At 39.6% G+C, this 26220-nt stretch overlaps 1 protein-coding gene across 10 annotated transcripts in view; it reads left to right on the plus strand.

The window, feature by feature from the left end:
• Positions 1-26220, plus strand: part of GRIA4 (glutamate ionotropic receptor AMPA type subunit 4) — a 387246-nt gene that overhangs the window by 320616 nt on the left and 40410 nt on the right. For 9 of the 10 annotated variants that reach the window (XM_059179531.1, XM_059179526.1, XM_059179517.1 and 6 more), the window contains exons 10-13: positions 3989-4099; positions 11622-11828; positions 17673-18043; positions 20050-20248. In XM_059179531.1, the coding sequence (XP_059035514.1) occupies positions 3989-4099; positions 11622-11828; positions 17673-18043; positions 20050-20248 (888 nt within the window). Of the gene's footprint in view, positions 1-3988; positions 4100-5342; positions 6558-11621; positions 11829-17672; positions 18044-20049; positions 20249-26220 lie in introns of those variants that run through there. The other variant, XM_059179558.1, reaches the window with a different exon arrangement.

Raw genomic sequence — 26220 nt, forward strand, 5'->3', positions numbered from 1 at the left:
GGGATGCAGCTCAGGGAGCTCAGAAGACAGGTGACTGTCCCCCTCAAAGACCCTGCCCGCAGCAGGACAATGAGATGTGCTCCCAGAAGAAATGTAGTGAGTTCCACATCTATACCGATTTTACCCACTCTGTCTGCTCACGGCCAGCAACAGGACAGAAGGAGGCCCATTTGGGGCAAAATCCTTCTGGTCACTCTGGAGCAGACAGAGTATTCCCCAGGCCCCTAAAAACACGGCCTCACTGGCGGGCGGAGCTAGGACATTCCTGCCACACACTGGACTTCGCAAAATTGGCCAGTGAAACAGAAGCTTCCTGAAATGCAAAAAAAGTTCCATAATTCATAAAACTAAGTCCCAAAAGCAAAATGACCTCTATGTAAAAGAAAGAATAATGTAAAAAGGAGAACAGTGGTTAAAAACGGTCATATCAAGGGAGTTGCTTATGGCCCTGATCCTTCTGTGGCCTGATGGTCAGGACAATTAAGGGATTTTGAGGGGAAGTTAAAGAGTGTGAGTGAGGACAGTGAGGAAGGTCTTTGCACTCAGCCGACACCCATCAAGACTCTTACAAGAAATATGAAGTGTAAAACCGTGTAGACTCATCTGTCTTTGTTTTTCTGTGGCAGTGATCAACTTGGGCATTCTGTCAGGAATATTAAGCTTAAAAATGAGCTACCACGAGAAATGTGCTGCTGGTGAAACTCGGCAATATGTCTGAAAAGTGAGCAATCGTTCTTGTAAATTGAACACTTCCTAGCAAGAGAACTGTCTCTGAAAATAGATCAGAGAGTCTGCCCATCAGATTGTCTGACTTCTGTAACAGGAGCACTGACTGAGGGACTCATTCCAGCTCTTTCTCAGGTCCTGGCTCCTGAGTGGGATAGAGTCTTCCCCGCCCAGTGGCCCCCAAGGGATCCCCTAAAACCCAGAGTGTATGCTTGCAGGAGCTCTTCATTGTAAACATTTTTGTGTTGAGAGCAGGTGATATGCCACGCACAGAAATGGAAAATTGATGTGCATTTTTATATTGAATCTTCACAACAACGTGAAAGTGAGATATATCTTTTCTCATTTTAAAGAAGAGGAAAAAGTAAGGCTCTGAGAAACCAGGGAACCCGTCCAGGGATGTTCAGCTCAAAGGATATAGGGGAGGGAGATAGAAACCAGGGCTCACCTAGCTCCAGAGCTCACTGTCTTGATGGCTGTGAAATACTGTCAGACCCGGAGCCCCTGAGAGTTCTCTTTAGGATGGAGACGAGAATTCAGCCGTGTTGCGGGGGGCAGGTCTGGTCCTGTCATCCCTCCAAGGAACAAGTTCTGAGCAGAACAGTGGCTCCTCCTGAACCCAGTCCCTCCGTTGCAGGCAAAGGCCACTATAAATACAGAGACGGCTATGCCTTGCGTGCTGGCATTTATGCACAGCTCACCTTTAGGAGTGCCAAGAAGACAAATATGTTTCTGACTAAACCTTCAGTTTAGTGATTTGAAATCTAACATTTTTGCTCTAGCGTTCCAGAAGTATTCTTCACCCCGTTTCTCTCTCTAGGAAAAATGCCCACTTCCCTGTCTGATTAAATGAGACCAGGCATGGGGAAAGTTCTTAGTACATTGTAAAATGTTGTGAAGAAAACTAGAGAGAAACCCCCTCTCACGTGAGGTTCCAGGTCCAAACTTTAGAATTCCTTTCTTCAAGAAGTGACGCGCTGATTGCCTCACCTCCCAGTGCATCTCTGGCCCAGTGGGATCTAGCGTGAATGGCCCCATACCCCAAACCACGGCCTCCTTTTTTCACAAAATTGCAAGTAGATACAAGGGGCACACATACAGTTAGGTAGAATTTTGCTCTTTAGTTCAGCTTGTCAGCACTTCTAAATAATTTATGTTTTAAGGGTAGACAGTTGTGAAGCTGTTTTAAATGCAGAATGTCAAGGTCTTGCCAACATCTGAAACTCTTCAGAATATCCCAAATCTATGGTTTTTCTGTTCTGGGAATTCATTAATAAAGAAAAATACTTTTCCCAGAGAATGGGCTGCTGAGATCTGGAGGCCAGCTGCCTTGGAACCAAGTGCTAAGTTATTTTGATGTCATGTAAATCATCATGAGGAAAGGAGAGTTACCAGGAGGCAACTGATACATTGTTGATGTTTTATTTTGTAAATACCTATAGGAATTGAAGCTGTATGAGGATGTATGTACATCTCAAAGGCATACTTGTTTTTAAATTAACTTTTTCACTGGGTTATTAAATAAATATTAGCTACCAATAGATTCCTGTGGACACTTGAAAACTGTTGCTGAATTGATAGATGTTCATAATTGCATATCAAACTAAGAGCTACAGAAAACCATACTAATGAAAATTCATTTCCTTCATCTCTTCTGTGGTTATGTCTGTGACATTTGTGTTGGACAGTGCCTCTTTCTGACACGTTACTGCTTACTTTCTTTCAATACATTCACAAATACTGAGATGATAGTCAGAAACTTGAAGGAAGCCAGGAGAGACTCCCAAAACATATTAGAACAAACAGCAAATACAGACCAGTAAACAATTACATACATTGTAATGGAGACAGGAGTTTGATAAGGTGTATCCAGAAATCCGAGAAAGAAGTCTGGCACGCATTCGGTGGACACGCATCAGGGTAGCTTGTGGAGCCTCACAGCCAAGTGTGTGGACCTGGTGTCTTAGAGAACTCAGTTGGGAGCTCTGGCCCCTCTGGAGCGTGATCACCTCATGCAGTGTATGTAACCTGCTGCTATTTAGTCCCCATCTCCAACATGTGGGTCACAGTTGCACCTACTTCTATTCTACATTTGCTGTGTGTATAAACTCTTTTTAAATTTTTTTAAGATCTTATTTATTTCGGGGCGCCTGGATGGCTCAGTGGGTTAAGCCGCTGCCTTCGGCTCAGGTCATGATCTCAGGGTCCTGGGATCGAGTCCCGCATCGGGCTCTCTGCTCGGCAGAGAGCCTGCTTCCCTCTCTCTCTCTCTGCCTGCCTCTCCATCTACTTGTGATTTCTCCCTGTCAAATAAATAAATAAAATCTTTAAAAAAAAAAAAAAGATCTTATTTATTTGTCAGAGAGAGAGAACAGGCAGAAGGAGAAGCAGCAGGCAGAAGGAGAAAGCGGGACTCAATCCCAGGACCCTGGGATCATGACCTGAACTGAAGGCAGACACTTCAGCAACTGAACCACACAGGCTCTGTAAACTTTTAGATGCATATTTAGACTCTGCCCAGAGCAAGCGGTTAAGTGGTAGCCATTCCTAGTACTTAGTAGTCGGCACGATACAAAGAACCCTCAGTTTCCTTTAGGACCCCATTAGAGTTTACTACTTTGTGAAGTACCTAACTAAGTGCTAAATATATTTTACAGAAAGGACTTTGTTTCTCCTCTAAGTGAGAAAGTAATATAAGAACTTAAAAATTTTAAAAATACAAATTTAAGTGTCATCTTTACAAGTGAAAATATTATTCATTAATATTAACCTCTGATGTATTTAGCATTTTAGAAATGGTTAGATTTTTTACCCAGTGGCTAAGGTATGTAAAACCCCCAAATTCTTTCTATATTGCCTTATATATGCAAGTCTTTTTTGCTTAAAAATATCCTGTACATATTCCCTTTTCGGTGAAACCTGTAACATCATTGATAAAATCATGTAACTTAATTTTAGAGGGTGCCAGTCAATCCCACTAGAAGAGAGGATCGACATAAAATGGTATTCTGTATATATCCATATTCTTTTCGGAACGTCTCCTTTCCCAATGTTTTGGCTGCTCTAAGACTGTAAATTGAAAAGTTGCCAAATGTACAACTAGGCAGTATCTGGCTTATCATCAATTCAGAAGGCTTCCCGAGCCTCCTTTTTGTCTCTTTTTTAAGTTTGTTTGCTTACTTATTAATACCCTGATGGTTCCGGAAAGAACTAGAGAAAACTGTTCTAAAATGTGTTTTCAAGAATTTTCTCTGTTTGGTAGGTCGGTTACTGGAATGACATGGATAAATTGGTCTTGATTCAAGATGTGCCCACTCTTGGCAATGACACAGCAGCTATTGAGAACAGAACGGTGGTTGTAACCACAATTATGGTAAGTTTTGGTCTATGCTTTATGCTGTTCCGTCTTGTCCACAGGCAGTTTTAAGTCCCCAGCTTTGGTGAATGGCATGAGAGCTGCATCACAGCTGGGATAACACAGGTGTTCTGATCTGCAAAAGTCTGTTGAGGCTCTGAATAGGTTTTCCCTGACCTTTGAATACATTCATTACCTTCATTTGTATTATCTTTTGTTGCAATGTTGTTCTTGGAAAGACACTCAGATGTTAAAGATGGAAACTGTCACACCCTAGTTAGAAATGGATGAAATGCTAACATTCCAAAGGACAAAAGAATGAACATGAAGACTCAGCAACCAGTCACATAAAAACATGTGGTAATAAACACCACATTATTGTTGTTACGCTGTTTTTTATGACATCAGTGTAATAATAGTTGATAGTGTTAAAACTGATCACTTTCAAGGACTTTAATCATTGAATAATGATATGCATTGTCTGTCTATAATAGTGGGGCTATGAATGTAAAGATTTAAATGAGCATGTTTTATACAACTAAATGCTTTAGAAATAAATTTTGTTCTCTATTTTTAATGTGAAAATGGTGTTCTGCACCGATTATTTTTCTCATTGACCAATGATAAAAACACAATAAATTTATCAGACTTCTAAGACTTAAGGAAAGTATGATTGCTCCATTCTGTCACGTCATAAAGTGAAAACAACTCTAAATGTTAAGGAAATGTTTTCAAAGAGATCATAAAGACATTATCTTCCCAGTCGAAGTCAAGCATGCCCTTTTGAGGGCACACTGGTCGAAGGAGATCAACAATCGGTGACCTATAGCCTCAGCTCCGTCTCATTAGGCAGAACACGTTTTTAATTACTTACAAAGCCCTTACTCTAAATAAAGTGGAAATACTTTATGTTATTTAGCTTTTAGCTTATGTAATTTTGATTTTTAGTAACGTCAAGTTATTTCCAAAAGTTTGGGCACTGAGGTCAAAGCATGAAAATGCCAGAGAGAAGCGTTCATATGTTGCAGTGAGCAGCCTCTGTGCCATGTTACTCCGCTGAGACTTGATGGGAACTTGATTTTAGAATGCAAGCCAACCGATAGCAGTTTTTGTGTAAGAGTGCAAAATACACTCCTTCTAGCTTAATTGTGTAATGATTGCATGGGACTTGAAAAGCAGTATATATGTACATATATATTTCTTTTCCTAAAAAAACACAGTAATGGAAAGTCATACTTCAGTGCAGTCCTCCTCTTTTCAGCCTCTGATGAAGAATCCTATTTTAAGAGATTGATCAAGAAAGAAATGAGTTCCACGCTGTTCGACCGTTCCTAACTAAGGCTCAAGTCTTGTTCTCCTGTAGTAAATTTAATTTTTCATGTGGGATTCTTCTTGGATGACCAACTCTGGATTACCAGAAACAAAAAAAAAATTTTTTTTAAGTTCTGTGACTTTTCTGAGATACTAGAACAAAAGAAGAATTAATCCTCATGTTTCTCAAGAAAATACATAGATGTTGAAAGAGAATCACTTAACAATTCTGACAAAGCAATTCCCCTATCCTGAAATAAGGTCATTGTATATAAAGCTGGAATTACATCACCCCCAATTCCAAGTGAAGGTTTTCTAAAAGTAAATATCTATGAATTTATGTGCTTGTTTTCCGAATATGCCCAGTTTATTTTCTTTAAAGGTCTTTTGCAATTTTGCCTGTTCTGTGTGAAATAAAGTGTCTGGATGTGCATTATAGGTACAATGTAGAGAATCTTCTTTCCATCCCTGTTATTAAGGGGGCTGGAGATAGAATTCTTAAAACCAAAATATTGAATCAGTTTGCAAGCATGGCTGGTTTTCAGAAAGCATGCTACCAAAACAGCTAAAATGATTGAGAAATTAGTTGTTTCCTTTATATACGAAGAATATTCTGTAAAGCTGTTGTTTGACAATGATATCATCAATATTTTTGCTATCAAAATAGTGCAATACTAGTATTTGTCTTTTGTATAAAAATGTAATCTTCATATAATAATACCTCTTTGGGCTTTGCAATTGCGTAATCATTCAGTAATTAAAAAAAGAATACCAGAATCCTTTCCCTAAACGTGTTCCTTGTATTTGCTTTGTTGAAAATGGTCGTCCGGGACCTATGAAGCGCCACATCTCATTCACGTTGAAAGAAATAATGATTCCTTGTAGACAAATGAGGTATTGTCACCTGCATGTAATAATCTCCCAAATTCAGCTGAAAACTCCCAACACAGACGGAGCTGGTTTGACATCGTTCATATGTGCAAGACAGCCCTCTAGACACACAAGGTTGAGAGTGGTGCCACCCTGGAAATCACGCACTTTGATCAAAATTGATATGGCGTTGTTGTTCTTCCCATTTGTCTTTCCTTGGTGTATATTGTTATTTATATGTTGACACATTGTAATGATATATGCTGTTGTTAAATAAAATTGATTGAGAAATTCATTTATTCATCCATAAATATTTATTAAGCGTCTGCTGTGTGCTGGGCACCACTGTAAGCCCAGGGACATGCCAGAGAACGAGACCGACAACAGTCCTGCACTCAAATGAGTTTCTATTCCAGTGAAAGAAAGCAGACAACAAACAATAGATAGGTAGACTAGATATCATTCTGAAATAAAATGGGGCTCCAGCTTCCTGTACTGAAATTTATTTTTTTCTTCTGACAGTATTGTATATCAATAACATGGTCTTCATTTTAATGTCTCATTTATTCTACCTGAAGACGGTCATGCTGACTGTTTGCTTGGCTAATTCCAAATAAAAGTACCACTGGCAGCCGCCTCCCATGAGATCGTGACTACAAGAGTGAAAGGTCTAAAGTTTTGAGTTCAGATGTTGTTTTCTGTCTTTAAGACGTAGTGACTAAAAATTTGATAAAGCTATAATTGTATATGAGACTGTGAGTCCTACTAACTTTCTCCATCCTCAGTAATAGTTTCTGTCAGCCGCTGAAGGAAGCCAGATCCGAGTCGTGCAGTGTGCATTGGCTCAGCGGTTGAGGGGAAGGCGGCGTGCAAGAGGGAGACTTGTAATCTCAGTCTTCTGGCTGCTGAACTCTCTGGAAGAGGAGAGATAAAGCAGTATTTCAGCCGAGCCCATTTTCCCCCAGATGTTCATGACTGAAGCTAAACGATGCTTATGATGCATTGCTCAGTTAAGAAGCTATTTCTTACCATCTTATGAATGTTAACAATCCTCTAGGAAGATTTTCCATAAATCCACGTGTATTCCCTGCAGTATTAGAATTATGTTAAAAACCTGAAAGCAGTTTTACTTATCATAGTTGATCTTTCCAGAGGTTACTTTCTTACACCTTTTCATTAGATGTTTGATATTTTATCTTCTCTATGTAGAATTTTATAGCTGCCCTCCACATGTATACATGTGCATATATTTTTATATATATATTTTTATATCCTATGTACATAAATATACAAAAATAGATACACTTGTTTTCCTCCTTGCACTAAATATTAATTTTCCCCATGCATACACCTGCCTCCAAAGGACTAAGTACTCAACTAGTTTTGAATTACCTTCTTTTGAATAAATTTTAAAGCTGTAGAGCCATCCAATTTCGTTTTTTTCTCTGAATTGAATAATAACCTGTTAATTCTCCTTTTACAAATTTTTATCCATGGGATAAATTATCTGCATCCAGTAAGATTCTTTGGAGAAAGGCAAATATACACACAGCAAATAACTTTGGTTAATATTATTGATTTTATTACTTTAACTGTTTTCGATAGTATTTGAAATCATTATATTTTTTGTTTAGAAAATCTTAAAGCCTTTCTAATAAGTATCTATTTCAACAAGTTTTGCTAAATACAAATAATCTGAAAAAATCCTCAGTAGGAAAATACTTTATTGATTGAAAATCATCTTAATTCATTTACACAAACATTTCCTTAAGCAAGCCCTAATGTAGCAGGTTTAGACAGAGATTGATTTCTTTCCTGAAATAGCAGAGCAGATGTGGAACACTACCCATTATGGAAATGTTAGTAATAAACTCATAATCACTAAGAAGTAATGCATTTAAAATAACTTCTGAGGAATTACCAGTCCACAGAGCACAGTAGTTGATATTGAGGATGGTAGGTTAGACTTTTAGGGCAGAAATAAGAGGTTATTTTCCACACCTCTGATCATTCCATTTTTATTCACAGTTACTTACCTGAACTCCATAAGGGCTCCTTACTGAAGATGCCCCACAAATCCTCCTCAGTGATTGGCTAGGACTCATTTTCTATCATATTGAAAAGATTTGGCATTTTCTTCACCCATAGTAGCCCCAAACATTTGTATTAAATCCTTCCCAAATATGCAGATCAGAAGGGCTACTTGTGGGCAAAATTATCAGGCTGGGTTGGTGCAAAGGAGGAGGTTGGGAGAACATTTAGGATCTGCTACTTGTATTAAAATATGCAGGAAAAGCAAAATGAGACACACTTGAGGCAAGTGAGGAGAGCCGAGCAACCAGGAGAGCTTCTGTCCAAGAAAAGCCTGGTCTTTCTCTCGGCCTGTTCCCCCACGTCCCCAAGCGCGACCGTCTTACTTCTCTCACGCTGCATGCCTCGCTCATCTGAGTCTCGGTAATTGCACATGCCCCTGGTTATACAAACGTTCTGGCTCAGTTTCTAGTCAACGTCTTCAGTAAGCTGAAGGTTTTCTAGTCTTTGTTGGTCTCTTTGGCAGGAAAGCAAAGACCCTGATGGGCCCATGCTGCCCAAAAAGGGAATTGAAAAAAAAAAAAGAAGAAAAGAAAACACCAAATACATTTTTTTATTCAGTTTTACAGATGTCTATTTCAGAAGAGATGTCCTCGCACTTAGTAATTACTTCACCATGGTATTCCCATTTAGGGAGCGGTGATGTGCCAGGAAATCTCTTTTATTCATGGAGTGCCTTATAGGTACCAGATGATATGAGGAGATAGGGAAAGGTTTTATCTACAATGTGTACCCACAGTTTCATAGAACGTATATCATTTACACATAATACAGACATTTGTGTCCTTAAACTTGTCCCCTCCCTGGTTAAATCATATGAAATCTCGAAGAGTTGCATGCATTTTGACAAATGCGTTGATAGCTTCAACAGTTTCCAGATACTTCGAACAACAGATTTAGTTCCCACATTGGCTACTTCTGTGAACTTGAACAATTTACTTGCCCTCTCTGAGACTTAAATGTTCCCCCTGCAAAAGGGAAGTGCCTACCTCAAAATATCAGTGTGAAAAGTAAGTGAAGGGCACAATTAAAGAACTTAGCATGATTTCTGATCCAGAGCATGCCCTAAATAAGTAGAGCTGTTCTTATTTTTCACTCCTGTATTTTATGATTGTCCCCCTCACTCTTACTCCTTTATCCTTATTGCAAAGAATTGTAATCTTAATCACAAGAGGACAAGAGGCACATTTTACTTATTTTTGTACCCCCTAGTTTCCAGCAAACTGCCTGGCACACAGTGGGTGCTTAGTAAATGTTTGAGTACATAATATAAGTGCAGCTTTTAATAAAGCAAACTGTTCACTGTATAATGTAGAGGGAATTGAGCAAATGAGGAGGGATTTCTAGCTAAAGAAACATGCACACAAGCTAATACTGTCATACATAGATTTGAGGGCTGAAATTCTAAGTGCTCAAGTATTCCAGACACTTTAGAATTGACCTTCAGTCTTAGTACTGCATGTGAGCCATAGTTGTACAACTTTGCGAAACTCTAAAGTTTATTATAGTGAAAGTTGTAAGTGAAAACTATACAGCCATTTCAGTTACAGTTTTAAGCATTTTACAAATGTGTGGATCTTGCTTTTCTCTACATATAGAGAATTTTAATTAGCTGTCACAAGAAAAAGAGAACGTAAGGATTAGCTCATTTTAACTACTAGTATTTTATATCTTAGGCATTGACACTGCTTTGCAACAACTCACCACATTTATAATTTTCAAAACCCTTTATATTTGGAGGATGATTTCCATAAGCTACTAAATAATTGTCGTCTGTCTGAAGAAGAGGCAATTAGTTATCTTAACTTTATAGGTGGAGAAACTTTCTTCACCCAAGTCTGGTGTTAATACCTGCATCAATTTCAAAGACAGGAGAGAGTTCTGGGTCCTTTGACTATGTTAGCCTAAGGTAGAATTATTCGAGGACCAGCCCTAGACAATGGCCCATGGTAGAGTTATTTAGGGCATCCCGATGAGAAAGTTATAGATCATGCAATTTACATTTTTATTAAGTTTCTTAAAGTAGTTTCTATGTTTATAAAGTACTTAAAATCAGAACCTGTATATACTGCGATGTTATGCAAAGTAAAATACTGTCTAATCTAGAGTTTTAGGAGCAAGTTCAACTTCCCCAAATACACGTGCTGGGAGAGAAGAATATGGTGTGAAAATTACTCAGTGGATGTTATGTTACAATGTTATAAAATATAAATGCATGATCTCAGTGACATTGTGGCTAAAGGTGGCCACTCCTTTGTCTGCGAATCTGAGGTGTGACCAGCAGGTCTATCTTGCATGTTTTCACCAGACCTATCTTTTGGTGGCTTTAGGCTCCATTTATAAAATAGGTGCTTGCTTGCTAATGTGTCTCTTAGTTCATGGCCTTTAAATGGTTTGGTTTAGGGGTGCGTGTGTGCATGTGTGTGTATATGTGTGTGCTTTAACTAAAAACTGTCTAGTTATTGTTAGCCACAAGTAAGTCTGTAAATTTTATAAGGATTTTCACAGTAATTCTTCATCCTATTTTCTATCTTTCTTACTTCAAAAACTAAACAGGAATATCACTTGAAGTGTGTGACTATCACAATTGGGGGGATTATTAGCTTTCTTTGAAGACATATTTTATAATAGATAAAACTTCATTAACCACAACCCTCATTAAAGCCAAAAATACTGGACAGTTTTAGGAAAGCCACTTTAAGGCAAATAAGTATGTAAAATGTTTTAAATAATGAGTTTATTTCTTCATTGAACCTTGCTAGTGCCTGCTCTGAAAAGGGCATTCAGCGAAATGCTAGAGAGCAGAGAAAAATCATTGAGCTCCTTTGCTAAAGGAGATTGTAGTTCAATATGAATAAAAAAGATGCAGAATATGGAGACCTGTGACCTTGAATAGCTACTAGTTGGTCTCTAATTTCATGAGCTATTTTTAGAAATAACTAATTTCATTGCCAAAGATGATAGGCTTATCCTTCCCTTGACAGTTACTAATACCTACTTTTCATGTCGTCGTCACGGTACTCGGTATGTAACAGTCACTGGGTAGAAAACTGTTTTAAAGGTTTCCCTTTTAGTACCCAACATAAAGCAACTGAATATACTCCTTAGTGTATTTATAAATTCATCTGTTTTATTATTGATTTCTAGCCACACAAAATCAGTGTGTATATTAAATATAATCTTGTCAAATTCTGCAGCTGAAAAGTTACATAAAGATTTTTGAATGTTTTGTAATTTCTCCTTTACAGTTCTACTTCTCTCATTATAGGAATCCCCATATGTTATGTACAAGAAAAATCACGAAATGTTTGAAGGAAATGACAAGTATGAAGGATACTGTGTAGATTTGGCATCTGAAATTGCAAAACATATTGGTATCAAGTATAAAATTGCCATTGTCCCTGATGGAAAGTATGGAGCAAGGGATGCAGACACAAAAATCTGGAATGGGATGGTAGGCGAACTTGTTTATGGGGTAAGCAAATCAATTTATTGAAGGATTTACTTGTATAAACCTGAAAGTTTTTATCACCTGGGCATATATCCATTTCTTAAGACCTGTTAACTTTTTTTTTTTTTTTTAACAAATTTGCGGTTACATTCAAAGAGGCATATATGAAGTTCAGATGTTTCTCTAATTCATTATGGTGCAATTCCCAAATAATGAGAGAAGCTAACACCTCATAATTTCAAAATCAGGAAAGATAAAAATTTGGGATATGATGTCCTATCTTTTTTAAAAATTGACTTCAGTGTCTGTGATGATAATTCTCGAAAACCTAATGCTGCTCTACCATAGCCATGTTGTTTTTAAGAACTGCAAAACAAAAATAAATAAATAATAAATAAAAATTAAAAATAAAATTTAAAAAAAAAAAGAACTGCAAAACAAATCTACTATGAATGTTACTTGATAATGGAAGGAGCATATTTTCCCCAACAGCATAAAGGTGGACATTATTGTAACTAGTTACTTATGTCCCTGTTGATTGGGGTTACTGGTAGATTTCATTTACATAATTGATAAAGCAATCATTAAGCTACTTTAGCATCTCTAAAATATTCAGCAATAATATGAGATTCTTAGAGTTCCGCTGAACACGGTAAGTTTAAACTTTATGCAATGCCATAATTTTCTGAGGCGTAGCCAAATGCAATTCCGTATTCCAAAGGCATTCCATAGCAGGCCTCACACGCATACATGTCAAACCCTTCCGTTTACCGGATGCTGAATATACACATTTATAGCCAAGAGCAAATTCAATGTAGACATTCCTGCCTGAATGAGAGCAAGATCGTTTTTGTCAGCAATCCCTGCGAAGTATCAAAATGAAACCGGCAGTTACCAAATGCTGGTAACGCGCTGTAGTTCCAGAGCCCAGAAGCCAAACCCAGAGCTTACAGTAAGCTGTAGTCATCGAATAATCGATAAGTCATACACACCTGAAGTGTATTTGGAGGTGTCCTGTAAGCCAATCCGTAGTTCACAGATTCCACCTTCAAAGCACACTCTCTGAGTCATCCTCCTCATATGACCTCTTTGAAATCATTACATGAGAGTCCTCCTTCCCTAAAAGTGAAAAAGGATGGAATGATGGAGAGCGTAACTGGAGTCTGGAGAGAGGCTCCCTTTCCAAGCCTGAACTACAAGTGGATAGTTTCCCGATTCTGTATCCTGCATTTCAGACCCCAAAGCCACATACTTTCTCCAGCCAGTCTGATACAGTAGCTATAACCTCAGCAGAAGAGGAAATCGTTTGGCATTAAAGAACAATCATTTCGTTTTATATCCATTTAAAAAGAACTGACTAGTTCGTTGTCCTAAGTGAAGAAAAATTTTGCAGTTTTAAAAAAATCAAGAAGTGTTTTATCACAGTGCTCACAAACGGTTTGATAGTGAGATTTAAGTTCCAAAAAAAAGGATTCCTAAACCATGTGTCCCTTGGTAATATTTTAAATTTTTGGTAATACTTTTAGTTTTTGAGACAGTAAGTAGATTTTTTTTTTTTTTTTTTTTTTTTAGATTTTATTTATTTGTTTATTTGACACGGAGAGTGAGCACAAGGGAGGGCGGGGGAGCAGCAGGCAGACAGGTTGAAGCAAGGCCCCTGCTGATCAGGGAGGACCCTGGGATCATGACCTGAGCTGAAGGCAGCCACTTAACTGACTGAGCCACCCAGGCGCCCCGACTATATATAGATTATAAATGTAAACATTATTCAACTTGTAACTAAAGTAATTAGTTGTGAACTAAACTTGTGAACTAAAGTAATTTATTTCCTTCAGAAAACACTATTGGGTATTTCATCTCCAAAAATCCTTCTTGAATTACCAGTTAGTCATGTATGGTGTGACTAACCTGAGTAACTTCCTACAGCAGTTATTATATCTCTCTCCTCCGGAGTCCATGCCCATTGGGCAGCCCAACCTCACCCCTTTGCAAGGGCTCTGACCACATTGTTCAAGTAACGGAAACAAGTGCTATTCAGAGATTGGCATCATCAACCAAGAGTTACAGCCATAGCACCTGTCATAGTAACACAGAGTCCCAAGGTCAAGCAGTTCTCAGAAAAGATAGCAGAGTGCTTATTAATACGCAGCGTATTCAGTCCTCAGTTCATTTGCGAGGGGTCAGATTCTCTCATTTCTGTCACTTGACGTTTTCCCAAAAGGAACCTTCCATGACTCAATACTTTGTGCAGATTTGGTGCTTTTCATCCTGGTGTCTGTCAAGTCTGCACTTCTTAATGTTTGTGCTTTCTTACTGCTAATCCGTAGAACAAATGCCCAGTGTCCAGGGCCCAAGGGAAAGCTCCATCCATTCTCTCCTACCCAACAAAGCCCATTAGAAAGTAAAATTATTTACTTTGAACCTGTTATTATTACTGCTTCTTTATTCTTCACACACTTTGTTACTGGCATTGTTAGGAGTAAGTGTTCTGGGACACACGCATGGCCTCAGCACGCCAGCTGGTGGTGGCCCCAGAGCACAGGACCACGCTCCTCCCCACCCCCAGCTGCTCATGTCCTTCCTGCCTGTGGCCACCGTGCACCAAGTCCAAATCCTGTCGCCGTGTTCTGTGCGCATTCTGCTGGCCCCTGCCATACTCGTGTGCATGGATTTTAATCCAGGGAAGTATTTCCCCACGCACCTTCCGGGTCCTGCGAGCACCAGCGTTCCCTGTGGTCTGGGTCACAGCGCAGGCTCCTGAGCCTCGCTCCGGTCTTGAGAACCCAAATGTTAGTCAGCTCTTGCAGGAGATACTCGACCCCCGGGAGTCGCTGAGAGATCGTGGAACCAGACCCACGATGTAACATCTCCAGTCTGAGCAGAGAAAGCCCAGGTGTATCTTCTCTGTTTCACTGGCCTCTTTCAAAACACGACTTTCAGACTTCAAAAGTGTCCCCTTCGACCTTCCCATCACCACCCTGATCCAGCATTCACTTTCCCTCACCCCTTGTTCCCCAAGCGGGAGGCACCTCCATTTCTCTCCATGTTGCTTTCGTTTATCGGTGGTAACTCGTGTCAATACAACTTTGCCTAAGAACACAACACCAAGCAGCTTAGTTCACAAAAGGTGGCATTTCCCATCAGCGACAGTTTGCCTTACTCATTTGTGCTGCGACAGTGGACCAACATCACGTACAATACCAACTAAAGCTGAAAGCAGTTCTGAGTACAAGAATAAAATTTGTTTGATTGAGACTCATCATATGAGAAGAATTTTTCTGAGCATGAAACCGAAGGCTGAAAACAGAAAAAAAGATAGTCCCATATAGCTACAACAAAATTAAATATTCCTATATTGCAGTGGAGTACTGTGAACTGAGTTACGTAAACAAAACCATTACTGAATAGGGCGAATATTTGCAACATGTATGGAAAATAAAAATTTATTTCTGGAATATATTTAAAAGCACTTACAGGGCGCCTGGGTGGCTCAGTGGGTTAGGCCGCTGCCTTCGGCTCAGGTCATGATCTCGGGGTCCTGGGATCGAGTCCCGCATCGGGCTCTCTGCTCAGCAGGGAACTTGCTTCTTCCTCTCTCTCTGCCTGCCTCTCTGCCTACTTGTGATCTCTCTCTGTCAAATAAATAAATAAAATCTTAAAAAAAAAAATAAAAAAATAAAAAAAAATAAAAGCACTTACAAATTAGTAAGTAAAAAGTGAATATACCATATGGAAAATAGGGGCAGAGTATGACAAGCTGTGGCATAGGGAAAAATGGCTATTTGTTTTATAAAATAAATGTTTTATAAAAATAAATTCAGATTACTGCAAAGAGATCTAGCTGGCCGTGGAGCAATTGGCAAAGATGGATGAGAATAAAGGTACACGTGGCTGGCCGGCATTCCTAGTGGCAAGTGCTCTCCACACAGTGCTGATGATGGTAGAAATTTGCATGATCTTCCCAGAGAAAAGTTGCACAAAACGTATCGTGGCCATTGCAAGGATTGTTCCCATTTAGACCAGAGAATCCCCTTTCTAGAAATTCATCTTAAATGGTTACGGAATATACCGGGGCTTGTCTTCAAAGATGTTAACATCATCGAAGTTGGAAATTGTGTAAACCTGGAAACAGCATAAGCCTCTCCTAAAATAATAAGTAGGTTGAGCACATTGTGATATTTTCCCATGATCAAATACTTGCAATCTTTGATTCTTAGTATGTATGATAAGACGAAAAGGAGTTCATCATAACTTTCTGAGTAAAGAAATTGCAAACAGTATTACCCCGTTTCAGAATAGAGAAGTACGATTGCTCAAATCACGTCCAGCAGGCCTCTCTGAAGAACGAGCAGGAGCAGGTGAAGGGAACGGAGGTCATTCTGTTTCTACATCTCATTATTCTGTAGCCAGTTAGATCACTTGTCTAATGGAAATTATGTAAATAATAAAATGGCAAAAATGATAACCTCCCAGCGGTGAGTCTGACTTTCATAAATGTGGGCGTTCATGAGGTAAGCTAAGTTCATTCCCCCAGAGGACTCTCAGAACTAGTGCTCAGCCCCACAATGGGCAGCCTCGTTGCTGCTGTACCCTCCCCGCACTAGCCACCGCAGTGCCCTGGGATGGAGCTGCCGGCTGGCCTGTGAGCCAGTGACCTGAGGGTCTCTAGGAATCCCTGGAGATGTCAGCCTCTCCAGGAGCATGCCTGGCCGTGTTTCCGATTCCCCTTTACTGCCAGATATGTTCTTTTCAAAATGAACAATCAAATAACCTTTTTGTACCTGCAGATCACTTAACAGTTTACAGTGTTTTCACGACCCTTTATTCCATTCACTTTTGGAGATGGCGTGATTGATGGAAGACACGCGAGCCCCGATCAAGACGGGCCGTGATGTGTACACCTGAGTCTCAGCTCCATCGTCTAGAAAACAGTGATAAACGGGATTAGCGTAGTGTTAAATGAGAGGCCGTTTAAAGTACTTAGCTCAGAGCCAGATATATAGTCCCTCAGTAAATGCTCACTAGGATTTTATTAAATTGTCCAAAAGAGAGAATCACAGTGATGCAATGAGGCAAACACAAAAGTGTCCTCACTGGGGAGACATGGAAAATGGGCTTGGAAAAATGGCCGAGTCACAGAACAAAAACAGAAACTGGTGTCTTACAGATCATAAGAGCTGAGAATTGAATCCACTGTTTTCCGAACGCTGAAATTCAGAGTATAAAATCAAAGTATGTGGCTAGGGAGAAATAAATGCCAATTTTCAGATTTTTGTGTGTGCTCTGGATTGGAAAATGTCCTCAAACAGCAGGTGTCTTCCATGCTACAAACACAGACTGTAGGGTAGGTTTTCCTACAACTGGAAAGGAATAAAAAAGGGCTGTTTGAAATTTGCATTCATAATATTAAGGACGGCCAAGTAATGAGTCAGTGGCACCATTCCAAATGAAACAGAAAACACTGCAACATAATGGCCATTCCGGCCAAGAAATTGAGAAATCCAGCCATATGGGAAGTCCGGTCAGGCTCATCCTCTGGCCCGGCCCATGTGCTTAAAGACGAAGACAGTTATCTGAGTTCAAGTACATTTTTGCTTCTATCCACTCTTTCCCTGCGTCTCTTCCTCTCATCTAATCACCAGCACCAATAAAAATATTTCATGCACTTGCACAGGGTATATTCTCTTGGGAAAACAATCTACCGTTCACCCTCAGTTTATCGCCGTTCATACTCAGCTAGCTGCTGGCCTTCCCCTTCAGAATGTAGAGTGGATGCATAACTCGTTAATTTTGAGTGGATCGGCCCCGTGCCAGCCACTTCATGGAGTGCATTAACCTGTGTGTTTTCATGTGTCTCTTCTCTTCTAGAAAGCAGAGATTGCTATTGCCCCTCTGACTATCACTTTGGTCCGAGAGGAGGTCATTGACTTCTCTAAGCCCTTCATGAGTTTGGGCATATCCATCATGATCAAGAAGCCTCAGAAATCTAAACCGGGAGTGTTTTCCTTCTTGGACCCTCTGGCCTATGAGATCTGGATGTGTATAGTGTTTGCCTACATTGGTGTCAGTGTGGTCTTATTCCTAGTCAGCAGGTTTAGTCCGTATGAATGGCACACAGAAGAGCCAGAGGATGGAAAGGAAGGGCCCAGCGACCAGCCTCCCAATGAGTTCGGCATCTTCAACAGCCTCTGGTTTTCCCTGGGCGCCTTCATGCAGCAAGGATGTGACATTTCACCCAGGTTAGTTTGAAAACGCTTCGCTTCCTCCCTGCGCCGTCATTCTCGGTGTTGCGCAGGCTGTCTCCGCACATTGTTCTCCTGGGGGAGGGGAGAAAGGTGCAATTCCCAAATTAATCTGAGTGCCACCGGGGCCAGTTTTTCCAAGTTAGCACCAGATGTGGACACATCATACAGATGAACTTTCCCAGCGGAGAAGTAACATATGCAACCGCTCCGCAGTCTCCAAAATCACATAGTGTTAGTATGGCCTTCAGTGGTCTGACAGGTGGAAATGAAAATCTGAATTGTCAGACTAAGATTTCATTTTCATTTTGTCTCCTTTTCAAAATCAGAATTTTTCGTTACTCTTGCTGTTGTTCCCTTTTTATAAAAGTTAATTTTGACCTCAGTTTATACCCCACATACCTTATGGGGGATTTCTGCTGTAGACTTTACCTGACGCCTGAGTCAGTATATTAGGTACCAGATATCTGTTGTTCTGTGTAACAGAACATGAACTAAGTAAGCTTAGTTAGTGGGCAAACTCAGCAATGTCAAGACGGTGTTGGTTTAATAGACATGTTTTTCAATATCTGTGGAGTCATGCTCACTTCCTTTGGATGCCACTAAGACCTTTTCAGTCATTTTCCAGAAATGCAGCCAGTCTCCTATTGCAAGAAAAATACCAACCTTCTCCCACAGAAAAAATAACTGCAAGTAGGAGAAGGCTATGAACTGAACTTAAATATGTGACTTAGATTAGCAACACAAATATACAGATTTTTTTAAAGAAATGTGTGCCCTCTCAAAAAGAGACATTTTAGGCACAATGCAGTTGTGTTCCTTAAGGTCCCAGAAAACTCTAAATGTGTTTAAATTCCAATAACATAGAAAACTGAGTCAGTAACTCTGAATTAATCAAATGAAGAGAAAGCAAAAGCAAGTCATGGGATGGTTTTGAAAACCAGGATGAAGCAGGTGCTAAGTTAAAACTGTCAGGTGCTACTTAATAATAATGGTTAAGAAGGGAGAATTTGAAAGTTAAAAATGTCATGGAAAATAGGAAATTTTTTTCTTACATTAAAAAAAAAAGTTTAAAAACAATTTGTCCTAGTAATTTTGAAGTCTGATGGTCCCAGGGAGTGAAATCAATGATAAAATTACCTGGATTTTTTATTCATTCCATCCTCACTGTTCCTCTGCACGCACCTTACCCACACATCCCTGATACCAGGGAAAGGATGTGGAAAGAACTTTTTTTTTTGAGGTTTAGTGTCTGTTTTTTAATGGCATCCCCCAGTGCACTGAGAAGTCACACGCTGTGCTCTCGTGTTGGCAATGGCAGAGAGAACCTGTTTAGGGCAGAAAGTAAAGATGTGTTTGGAGATAGCCCATCCTCAGCTCAGATCAGAAATGAAATATCAAACAGACCAAACAATCCCCAGCGTGGTCACTCTGAGACCAGTCTGAGTCCTCATCTGGTCCAACCCCGTTCGGGGTGTCCCACCTGCCCTGGCAGGGCTCCGTCTGAAAGCCATTACAAGTCCTCTCGGAAGGACATCTGTATGAAATCTGAGACCTTGCCCGCTGGTAACACGCACTGCTGTTTCATGTACCACAAAGAGATCAGTGATGCTGCCGATGAAGCCACACGAGTGTGTTTATCTCATCACCTGTAGGCTACACCCCAATTTCAGAGATGCTAAAACGTAAAGTGGGGCGGATATATCAGTGAATTTCAGTAAGTGTTCCTTTCCTGTACCTGGGGGAAAGGCATTAAGCTCCACGTTTCTGGAAACACACAATAAAAAGGGAACATCTTCCATATTTTCAGTGGCATTCATATCCTCGAGGTAGCGTGCCCAGCTCAGATTGTACAGAAAGATAGAATCATTCTGGAGTAGACAGAAGATAAAACTGTAATTGCCATCGTGGTTTTAAACGTACCCTGTGAATTTATGATATTTCTTTTCTTTTTCTTTGTTGGTTAGAGAAAGGAAAATGTGCATTATCTTATCCATGTTTAGATCCCTCTCAGGTCGAATTGTTGGAGGTGTTTGGTGGTTCTTTACGCTCATCATTATATCATCTTACACCGCTAACCTCGCCGCTTTCCTGACGGTTGAACGAATGGTCTCCCCCATAGAAAGTGCAGAAGATCTGGCCAAACAAACAGAAATTGCCTATGGAACCCTGGATTCAGGGTCAACAAAAGAATTCTTCAGAGTAAGTTAAGGGAAAAACTAACCATGAAATGTTCATAATTTTGAAACTCAGGCAGTTTCTGCCAACCATTATATTATGGGCTCTAGCTGTTTGTACGTTTTGCAAATTTAATAGTAATGCTATGTTTAATGCTAATACTTCTACTTGGGAATTATAATCACTTCAGTTTGTAAAAGTTAATTGATTTATTCACATTGCAATAGAGACCCCGGGGAAAAGTAACAACAAAAAGGTAATTAAGACAACTTTAGAGTGTAACTTATCCAGAAGGTTCCAGTTTTGATAATGCTGTGATGATACTGCGTCTGGGAAGATTATAATTTAGATGTGCTTGGGGGTTAAGGGCATAACAATGAAAGCAAGGGTTTTTTGTTTTGTCTCAAGAATACATTTAACTTGCCACATTTGAAACCCAAAACCTTAATTGAAGCTTATACTTCCTTCTGTGAGGTAGAGTCTGTAATCTGTTCCATAACAATGGATTTCAAAGCACAACATTTGCTTTCTCACAGAGTAATGGTAATAGAACTGTTAAGTTCTGGACACCTTTGCAAGATATTATGTGTGCCGATTTCTCTGCTTTTATACAGATAGAAGTGTTCAATCTGTTATCATTTCATATATGGATGCAGGTTACCAGGGGTTTAAAAGTTTCTGGGTTTTAGTTCTTTGTTTCACTGTGAGGATGAATTTTTGATTGGTGAAACTCTTTTACTCTGCTTGTACTTAAATCCAGAGATATGCACTTGATAATGTCTGGTCAGAGATAAGGATTCATTTTGTGACTTCAGAACCATAACATTAAAAGACAGTCAGAGTGACAATTTCACAAATATTTACCCAAGTAATAATGAGGTTATTTTACATTTAATTTCAATTGCTTACAGGTTAGATGTTTACTAATTTAGGAGACAGGAATTTTATTTCCCTGTTTTCTAAGCTTTCATGTAAAACTAATGACAGCCCTTTGAAGTAAGTGGGCACTTAAAACCCAGTACTGGGAGAGCACATTGTCATTCAAATGTATATGCTTATCATCTTCCCACTCAGCTATGAAAAAAACAACAAAACACCCTACTCTTTAAGCCAGCCTTTAACTGTCATGTACTTGAAGTTCATAAGAGATTTCTCTTTTTTAAGAGGATCTAACTACATGTGTTTACATAATACTGAATTAAGAACAAACCAATCAAAAGTTTTGTCAAACCCATCATTGGACGTTGTTTACAAAAGAAACCAGGCAGCGAACCATGTCCTTGTCAACAATTTAGAGAGAGCCTTGCTAGTAGATTTAATGAAACATTTAGGATAATTACAAATATTTGCGGATTTTTCTAGAACTGTAAGTAATGCTCATGACAATGGATAAACTTAACTCACCAGATTTTTAAAACTTACTGAGTGCATCCCAGTCTTTAAAGCTTCCTGATAGAAGTATACTGCTCTAACACATTTCAGCACAATTACAGTACCTTGCCAGAAATCTGTAAATTTCTGACTCCTTCCACCCAAAACTAGGTAAGTAAAATTCAGTAACTTTGCCTAGAAACCATTATGCCTAGGCATCAAAATGGAATACACTTGCATTTTACCGAGCAGTGGTGACAGAATTTCATGTAAGTAAGGTAAATATTTGCAGGTCCATCATTCTGCCTTGAGTGATAAAGGGAGAAAGAAATGTCATGTTGATGCCCTGAAAAAAAAAAAAATCAGAAATAACTCACTGTACAGCTCTTTGGCATCGAGCACACAGAAAATGTTTATTTCTAATCTTTATAGAGTTTTTAAAAAGTGTTCCAAATTCTAAAATCTGGTGAGGGAGATAAGAGACCATATTGATAAGAAGTAGAGGATGAAGGGGAGCTGCTTGCTGGATTTACAGAGCCTTTCCTGCGGGCCACGCCCATCACCATGGCCTGTTCTCTCTGCCCCCCCTCCACACCCCCAAAATGGCAGCTTTAAAATGGGAAGATTTTTTTATAAGGTATTTATTGTTGCAGAACGGTCTGAACCCTAATGGGACAAGAAAAAAATTTTCCCTGGCAGCACCCTTTCAGGAAGGCATAACCGTGGGTTCTCTGATAAAAATCTAATTCACTCCCTCCCCTCCCACAGATGATGGCCTGGTTTAAATAAACCATTTTGTCTGACAGGTGGAGGCAGTGGAATGTGAAGGGTGTTTTTGTACCTGTCAGAACTGTTTTCTCATAGGAACACAGTAATGGTACATCAGCTCCATTAAACTGCCTCAGGCAGTGACCCGTACCTATGCTTCCAAAAAATGTTGCAGTCACACATAGGCTGGAGAAGGAACTAGGCCGTTGGGGGAGGGGGGGACTAATCCGAATGCAACTGTTGCCTTGGTTTTGGCCCCCTTATGAAACTTGGTGTGTTCTGTGTTCTGTGTTCTGTACACCTTGCGGAGCATGAACGTGGAGGCGTTGAAGGGCGGTCCGGACCTGTCCCTGATGGCACTCTTGCTGGTGAGGTGTTCAGACGTTACTGTGCACCTGAGGCTCACGCACTGAAGGGCCCCGCAGCTCCGACTTCATACCGCGGCTGCTGTGGTCATCCGTCACTCCGCCGGGGGCGTAAATGAGGTGGATGACTATCTCAGGGCTTAGAAGATTATCAAATACTGCAAACCATGGCCTTGCTGCCTAAGCTGCTGGAAGCGGGGACCTGGCAACAATGTTAATGTTAACTAGAATGCCTGACATTTGTACCTGTTTTCTATTAAAAAATGGAAAGGCGGGAATACTTAATTTTTGAGCAGTTTAAAGGACAGCACATTTTTAAAAGTCCAAGAGTTATTTTCAGTAATAGAATAGTGCTTTAAGTCAGCAAGTTTCCTATGTTGAACTTCACAAAAAGGAAAGAAATAATTCTGAGATTATTTTTCTAATATCAAAAAAATGATGACTTTTGTATCATCTTGGCTTATGACTTTCAGCGTATTTACTCCCCCAGCCTGATCTTTAAAAAGATAATTACAGCTGAAGATTTTAGGGACTTAGAATCCCATTATCACTGTGTTTGGGAGTTTTCTGGGACTGCAGAAATTCCCTGTTAGCCTGTCTCATCAAATTTACAAAGCTTTGCTTGCCCTCGCTCCTTAACACTCACCTCTTGTGGTCACAAATAAGGCACGGGAATATTATTTCCAGTTCTTCCCTACTTGAATGCCCCAGTACTCCCTTCCCCAAGTGAATGTGACCTTATCTCTGTCATGCACCTTGAAATCAGAATCAGAATTTCTAAACATTCGTAGAGTGACAGTGTGATTTTTTCCCCCCGAAGGAGTTGCTTTATTTCTCTCTTTTCCACCGGGTGCTGTATCTTTACAATTCCTTTTATACATAAGGTTTTGCTAAGTGTGGCCCAACTACACTGTGGATTCCTCTTTCTTCTGAACTTTAAGGGAATTAATTCAACTTCTTTTGCATTTCTGGTAAATATATATAATTCAATATATATAAACAAATGCAACAGTAATTTCCTTCACATTAGTATTATACAAATGGACTTCTAAAAAGTATCAGTGGCCTAAAGGTACTTTATTCCTTTGAAAAGGAGTAATTAAATTATCTTCCTAATTACCAACCCCTAAAAATACTTTTTCCACCCTGCTGTGTTAGTTTTGTTTAGTGGTTCCAATTCCTTTAAGTAACATGCTAAACAGTAACTGGAAAATTGCCAGATAACTACCGGACTCTCATATTCTTCAAAAATTTCAAAAAATTTTCCATTCAAATAATATGTTTTATTTCTTCTGTTTTCAATATAGTATACATGACAAAGTGTGCGATGTTTGTGCAATGCTGTATCTTTTTAGGTAAAAGTCTTAAGTTATCAGTATATTTTGAAGAGTGATTATACACCAAAAGGACATTGTTGACCAACATTTGTCTTAATAGAAATAATCAGAATAAGTGTGAAGGACGTCTGTATCTGGTGATTGAGACAGTTTATGATTTTCAGAGTTTGGAACTCATTGTAAAATGGCAGAGTTCATTCTCTGAAGAGGATTGTGTTATTGAAGATGGACTGATTGGGGCCCGGCGACATGGCCCCCCTAGTGGATCCCACAGCTGCAGGTGCTGAGTCCTTATGCTTCTCTGTCCTAGACGCACATAGAATCTTTGCGATTTCATTTAGTAGTTGGTATGCAATTTCCTAACATAAGGATTTCTATAACTAGAGTTAACCCATCATTATATACGCACACACGCGCACATAACCCACAAGCTCTATATCATGGCAGTATTTTTAAGTGTTAATAACATGAAGACATTCATAGGACAATAAAGGATGTCTATTTTCCATCATGATATTTACCAGCATTTGAATATACAGTAACATTGAATATCTGGGTTTTTTAATAGTGTCCAAGTATGAAAATCTCTTACTGTTACATAGGATGTTGATTACGAAGTTTCCATCTTTGAAACCAAAATTTTAAATCCAACATTTATCAGTTTCTTTCTTGGTTAAACGAATCATTTGATTTTGCCTCAAAACATGTCTTCTTAAGTTTGCTATTCAGGACATTTGTTGATTATTGAAGATCCACCTCTTACTGGACTCTATATTCTGGTAAACAAAGGAGGGGCCATATAAAATGCATATTCGTGCTACTTGAGATTTTCCCTCATGCTTAAATGTAAGTCTGAATGAAATGTCCGCTAATTTTTATTTGGATCGAGATGCAAAATCTTAGCATCATGTTATTGAACAGATGCCCTTGCACCACAGAAGTCTGTGTACCATTGTATAATCGGACATCAGACAGGGGGCAGGTTTCTTGACCTCATCAAATACATGCCTGGGGACATTTGAGTTCATTTAGATGTATTTTCACCTTTAAAATGTCTGTATGGATGAAAAAATCGAACAGGAATTCAGAGACCAGCGGAAGGTTCTAGGTAAATTAAATAGTGGGACTAAAGTAGATGGAGCCCAAATAGACAGAACTAAATAGATTCCTTGGTTGAGGTCAAGGTATTAGAAAGACTAACTCTCCAAAATATATCCTAGGAAAACAAGAATCTCCATTCTTTCTTTTCAGCTTTTCTAACTTTTTACTTGGAAAAAACTTATTCTTGAAGTATCGGTGACATAGGATGTCAGATTAGTCTCAGGTGTGGGGTATAGTGATGCGTCACTTTCATCTATCGCCTGGGGCTCCTGACCATAAGTGTGCTCACTCTCTGTGCCCCCGCCCCGCATTGTCAGGCCCTTCCTGACCCTGGTCCCTGGGTGGCACTTGTCATCTCCATGGCATTTATTGTATAACCGGAGGTCTGTACCTGTGGAGGAGTAATCACTTCTCTTTAAAGTCAGTGGATATTCTGTTTGGAGATTTTATGAGAAAAAGCCCTCGGCTGTCTGTTGGATCCAGCGTTTGCCTCTTGGGTTATGGACGTTTGGGTTTGAAGCCCACTATGTCTGGTCCTCGGTACGTGCTCAGCTGCTGGCTTGATCTGACCATCTTTCGAATATGTCTTAGAACACTTCATATTAAAACGTGGAGGCATGAAAAAGGATAAAAATGAAAACAGTATAGCAGCACTCCTTATCAGTTATCATTCAGGCATAGAATTGAAGGGAGTTTTGCAAAGCTGGCCCCTTCTGGATTTACCGTGACTGTGATAGCGGGCATGATTTTGTATGTCCCACACGCTATGACATCCTACCTTTAAAAATAATGATAATACGTTGTTCTTTAGACAGCTGAGTAGGGTAATCATCTATGACCAGAGGGACCTGCTTGTTCCAATATCACTTCTAAATGTCTGCTCTTTCTGTGACGTCCTTAACTGTAAAAGTTTTCTGACGGGAGAGGAACAGGTTAGCCAGGCAGACCAGAGTTGCAGGACCAGGAAATGGTACTTTAAAAAGGCTTTCTCCTCGTCCGGCTCAGTCACTATTAACATACTGTTCCCTTCTCTCCTGAATTTGATTTTATTTGC

Source organism: Mustela lutreola, chromosome 1 (assembly GCF_030435805.1).
Source record: "Mustela lutreola isolate mMusLut2 chromosome 1, mMusLut2.pri, whole genome shotgun sequence".
NCBI lineage: Eukaryota > Metazoa > Chordata > Mammalia > Carnivora > Mustelidae > Mustela > Mustela lutreola.